General features: G+C 38.4%; 1 protein-coding gene across 1 annotated transcript; it reads left to right on the plus strand.

Annotated features, from left to right (window-relative positions):
- Positions 1–4,344: 4,344 nt before the first annotated feature.
- LOC107716649 (uncharacterized) lies at positions 4,345–5,960 on the plus strand. The gene is made up of 4 exons (XM_016523142.1): positions 4,345–4,450; positions 4,532–4,625; positions 4,710–4,797; positions 4,886–5,960. The coding sequence occupies exons 1-4, from the start codon at positions 4,411–4,413 to the stop codon at positions 5,576–5,578; spliced, it is 915 nt and encodes a 304-aa protein (XP_016378628.1). The 5' UTR covers positions 4,345–4,410; the 3' UTR covers positions 5,579–5,960.

Below are 5,960 nucleotides of genomic sequence, written 5' to 3' on the forward strand. Positions count from 1 at the left end.
TTATGTAAACAGTGGATACAGTTTGTTTTTACGGAGCAGCAACGCAGTTTCACAAGTGTGTTTGTTGACGAACGTTTTATAAACAATGCCCAGTTCGACGCTGGATTTGCACATCGTTTGATACTGAAAGATGGAGCGGTTCCAGCTATATAAGATCCCGGTCATGATTCAGAGCTGCAGACGGTAAGTGAAATGGCATCAAATGTCGGCATTCGGCGCCCAAGTGCTCGTCACTCTTTAGCTCCGCCCACGGCGCGAGCTCGGTTTTTTCCGGAATCGTAAAGCTGTATCTTTCTTTTATAAATATGATCAAACTAAAGACTTTTTGGAGATATGAAGGATGCAGTACTACTCTATAGGTACTCAAGATTAACATGAGATTGGGTGAAACTGTGTGTGCTATGCATGCTGGCCAATCAGAGCACACCTCGCTTTTCAGACCGATTAGTTTTGTAAAAATCGACGCGTTTCAGAAGGCGGGGCATAGAGGAGAAACAATAATGTACAGTATGTGGAAAATAATGTGTTTTTTGTACTTTAAACCGCATAAACACATTTCATTACACCAAATACACAAAATAATGTTCTTTTTAGCAGCATCATATGACCCCTTTAAACACATGACATAAAAGTTTAAATAGAAATGACATTTCATATTTTAGTTTACCATTAATGCTTATCAGTACATTCTACATTTACATTTATATTTAGTCATTTAGCAGACACTTTTATCCAAAGTGACTTACAAATGAGGACAATGGAAGCAATCAAAATCAACAAAAGAGCAATGATATGCAAGTGCTATGACAAGTCACAATTAGCTTAACGCTGTACACGTAGCAAGTTTTTTTTTAAATTATATAATAAATAAAAAGAAAAACAGATAGAATAGAAAAAAAATAGAGCAAGCTAGTGTTAGAGGCCTTTTTTGCTTTTGATAATTGTATAATAAATAAAAAGAAAACAAATAGATAGAATACAAAAAGATTAGAAAGGCTAGTGTTAGTTCTATAGTATACTTTAACCATATTTCAAAGACAATAAAAGCAATTATGAAGTTACATATAAAGAAGTACTTAAGCGGGTCATAAAAGCACTCTTAAGTTCAACTAATTGCATTTAATATAAATTTAAACTATAATATGCTTTCATTTAATAGTAAATAACACACACTTAAGTGTCTTAAAACATTACATTCAGTTCACACTTAAGTATATTCTTTTAAATTATACTACTTCCATAATAAAAGCATGCTAAAGTCTTATTTTTCACAACAAAAGACCCACTGTCCTCTTTTAATTCCTGGATTATACTACACATTCCAATTTTGTATTAACCCAAGATATCTAAGAGACCAGATTTGAAGATTTTTCCATAATGGTTCAAATTTGGAACAGCTGATCTCAGACTACTTCCTATATTTATCCTAATTCCAGTTCGTCATTCCGAACCAGTCATTCCCCTCCCCCAGACACGCCTCTGGAAAGTTAGAGATCAAGTCAAATGTCTTTGCTGATCCTGCCCTCCCATATCACCTCAGCACGGCAATGACGCCTGATGATGTCAAACCCTGCCCACACGTGGAGTCGAGCGTGTGCCCGTGCGGCTGGCTGTACAGCGTAAAATGATGCATGTATGCATTAACATTGACAACCATTCACATGCACCAATGCTCGCTGTCATAGGATTACATTGGGGAAACACTCTAGCGAGCACATACACGCACACACACACAGCAGGATTACCAACACAGTTCCACACAGACATAGCAAGATTACAGAGACAACCCCCTCTTCTTCCCCAACACAGGATACAGACTGCTGGATTAGAGAGGCACAGATTTACATAGAGAGAAATTACAATACAGTGCATATCAAAAACTCTCTCAAATGTGCTGTTGAGCATAAAAACACACGCAGGCATTTATTAGATCTTAAAGGAGATGCCCCTTTTTACAATATGTAATATAAGTCTCTGGTGTGCCCAGAATGTGTCTGTGAAGTTTCAGCTCAAAATACTCCACAGATCATTCATAGCTAAACATTCTAAATACACATCCGTATTTGATACAGATGTTGATTTTAGGTACAAAATGGCCATTTTGGTTGCTTGAGTGACAGACAACGTGACATGACAGCAAATGTGATTCTGAAAGACAACGGAATGACCGATGGATCGATCAGCCTCTGTTGGACTGCTCTCATTGAGATATCGAATAGCATCCTTGCAAGAGCAGAAAGAAGACACACACTCGTGCACCATCAACATTACACACTTCATGTGCACGCACGCACGCACGCGCACGCACAAACACACAGTCACAGAATAACCTCACTAATCTTCTCTCAATGGTTTAAAGCTGCTGAAGAAGCTTAATAATTTAAGAGGAAAACAGCATCAGTGCTTTTAAGGACATATGCACAGAGATTAGCCCCCTTGCTCCACACTGGACAACAAAGGACACCCTTTCGCATGACTGAACTAATGATGTAAAATGCATTTCGATATCAATATGATAAAGCAGAACGGCCGAAAGACCGATGGAACAGAGTTGTTCCGTGTGAGGGTCCATTTGTGGAAAAAAGGAGTCGACATACATTTACCTAAATGTATATTTATAATGCATAATGTATGCATAATGTATTCAACCCCATGTTTTTCCGAACCCCTATGACTTTCTTTCGGTAAGTCAAAGAGACCCGAATCAGTTTAACTACCAACATTAATTTTAATATAACAAAATATTTTTATTTTGTGTTCAGCAGTAGAAAGTCATACAGGTTTGGAACAACATGAGGTTGAATAATTTTTAGGTTTTTGTTAAACAATACCTTTAAGGATATATATATATATATATATACAGTATCTCACAGAAGTGAGTACACCCCTCACATTTTTGTAAATATTTTATTATATCTTTTCATGTGACAACACTGAAGAAATGACACTTTGCTACAATGTAAAGTAGGGAGTGTACAGCTTGCTTGACTAAAACAATGTATTGTATAAAGCAGTCGATGCTTTTTTGGGACAGATGGACTGCCATACTTCCACACTTTCCAGTTTTTTAAATGCATCTGACAGGTTTATGCAAAAACTACTTGGCAGACCTAAACATTAACTGGGCCACATCTCTCACCAAATTAGTTGATGAATTGTATGTTGACACTCCATCCTGACTGGACTTGTTGACTGTTTCTTCATTAGAGAAGGAGACCCCCTCTATTATTAATAGTTTAGCAGAGGCTTGTAAAGGTCAAGTGCATTAGTTGAGATTTCAAACACACTGCATGAAGATCTGGGTAGGATAAAAGCAGCTGTTTATTTTATCTAAGAGTATTGTATTTATTTTATGAATATAAGTAAATCAAGTAGTCAAGAACTGCCTCTGAGTTGTGACAAATATGTGGAGATGTGTACATTATAATCCAAATTCCAACGTGACTATTAGCATTGCCTTAATGTAGAATGATACATAATTTCTTCTTTGGGCATATTCTTTTATCTACAACCTATACCTCTTCTTGTAGAGCTACACTGTTTATCGGCTTATACGGAGACTTCTCATTTCTCACCGTTACCGATGGGTGGAAAATGTTGATTTGTTGTTTTCAATGACACGAAAGTTGTCTTCCTCCAGGTGGCGCATTGCTGAATAGAGAACCGCGAGTGTATTCAAATTTCAGGAAGTTTTTATTTGATACATTCGTACACTAAAAATAACTGTTCAAATCTATTAATTTGTTAACACGTGGCCTGGAAAACTTAGCCGCTATCTCGCTTTATACGATTTTTAAAAATCCTCATCTAGTAATCACAAACGACTCTGATTGTTCAATTCTGATAAGCGATGAGCAAAGTAACAGCCGCCACGTGATAGGGTTGTCTCGCGGTGCCTGTTATTTTTCTCAGCGCTGTTCGGGATAGACCAATTACAGTTGTTTGTGAATACTATGATTCTTTAATCTAGATCTGGACAGTAATTCTAACATAATAATGACACTCTGAGACTTTAATAGTCTTTTAAATACACATAAAAGAGCTAAAATTATTATTGTACTTACACCCTTCGGTCTAGTAAGCCACGCACACATTTAATGCTAATTACTTTTCTTTGGTTTGGTTTGGTCTTTTAGCCTAGTCAGTAGCCAAAAAAAGATCTCGTGAATGCGTTTGAGTTTAATGTTCTATTCACACGTATTAATTCCGTTTAAGTCAAACCAAATTTACATTTCAAGAAATATTTTATACGCAAATTCACTCCTTCAAAATAAGGGCACTTAGTAGACAGCATATCCAGGCTGTGCTCGTACGGCGCCATTTTCCCTGGGAGGGAATGTTAACAGAAGCACACTTTCAACGTGCACTATTAAGGGCCCTAGAAATCTGTTTTACGAAGTGATATAAAATATGGATTCGGCGTCGACCAGCTCTAAACTCATCTATAAAAGTAAGTCGTTCGTTTTTGCGCGAAACTAATTAGTAATGTGAGCATTAAGCTAACTAACTGGCTGTTTTATGTGCACTATAGTGTCTAATGAGGATATCACAAAGCTGATACAGCTGCGATCGAGCAACTCGGCGCTTTTTGACGGGAGGAAAAATTCGTCTAAAACAGCCTGGAGGTGAGATTTGCAGTCTTAAAATTTGCCTTGCTCTCTCATAACCTGCGTTCAGATTCAAAGTCGTTATTTTGTTTATTTTTTCAGTGCAATACTCAGAGAAATGGGGCTTGAGGAAAAGATGACAACTGAGCAGATTGCCAAAAAGTGGGAAAACCTGAAGGCAAGATATAAGGTTGGTCTCACTGCTAATTATGTTTTGCAAATGCCAACTTTCTCAGAACATATTCAACAATTTAATGCATTTCACACTTCATTACAAGGATGCAAAATATCCTCCCACCGGTGTGGAGAAGAACCCCACCTGCTGGAAATGGTTCAATCTCATGGACGATGCTCTGGGTGAAGAGTTTGATGAAAAGATCAGCCAGCAAGTGATCACATCAGAAGCTGACAATGATAATGCACCTCATCCAAGTAAGCGGCTACGCCAGATTAAAGTCGGAGGGGAAATACTAGAATTCCTGGAAGAGGAAGGAACTTTGGTGAACGTGCCCCCGGCCTCCAGTCCGCATCTGGTTAAGCGGGGAAGACAAAAAGGCAAGCAGACGACAGAAAGTCACTCGCTGGACATCATGAGAACCAAACTTCGAAGAGAAAGACAGCTTCTAGAAAAGGAGCTTGGAGGCCTGGACAGAGAAAAAGCCCTTCTAGAGCGGGAAAGGGCCCTTGCCGATCGGGAAAGAGCAGCGCTTCAGCGGGACAGAGCCCAGGTAGAGAAGGACAAAGCTGCAGTTAACAGAGACAAGGCGTCTTTGGAACAGGACAGAGCCCGACTGCAGAAAGACAGAGAAGTTTTGGCTAGGGACAGAGCGGCCCTTGAAAGAGACAGAAGGTCGGCGCATATCACTAATCACGTGAAAAGCAGTTTAGGATGCAATGGGCTGGACTGTCCTCACGAAAAAAACAGAGAAAGATTAATATTCTTACTTGAAAAGGTGATTGAAAAAATTTGAAGCAGGTCTGAGATGGGGGCAAACCTCAGGGAAAAACTGCGATGAGTTATTGGGATTATCTGAACAATCCTTGGGTTGTTGACTGAAGATACATTATGTACACAGTCTAGAATGGATTCCACATACATTGATAGGGTGCACAAGCTAAATATTTTTGAGATTTTTTTATTGATTTGTAAATGTTGAAAGAAACATGGAGTGTGATGATGCTTTATTTCTGAAACAATGTAAAATAACAGTGTCTGGAGGTAAAGTATACCATACGTGCCACACAATGAATGTCAAAAGAAGATTCATGGTCCACCTTGTTGTCATTCAGAAACTGTTCAAATGTAGCTGAAAAGTATAAAAAGCTGTTTAATGACAGGTCTATTGTAGAGAC

Source organism: Sinocyclocheilus rhinocerous, unplaced genomic scaffold (assembly GCF_001515625.1).
Source record: "Sinocyclocheilus rhinocerous isolate Xijiao unplaced genomic scaffold, SAMN03320098_v1.1 scaffold1201, whole genome shotgun sequence".
Lineage (NCBI taxonomy): Eukaryota > Metazoa > Chordata > Actinopteri > Cypriniformes > Cyprinidae > Sinocyclocheilus > Sinocyclocheilus rhinocerous.

What these genes read in the sequence shown, in the direction of transcription:
- LOC107716649 (XM_016523142.1), top strand. Translation starts at nt 4,411, where the DNA reads ATGGATTCGGCGTCGACCAGCTCTAAACTCATCTATAAAA. An exon ending in CTCTAAACTCATCTATAAAA is followed by an intron (nt 4,451 to 4,531) that starts GTAAGTCGTTCG and finishes TGTGCACTATAG; the next exon opens with TGTCTAATGAGGATATCACA. An exon ending in TCGTCTAAAACAGCCTGGAG is followed by an intron (nt 4,626 to 4,709) that starts GTGAGATTTGCA and finishes TTATTTTTTCAG; the next exon opens with TGCAATACTCAGAGAAATGG.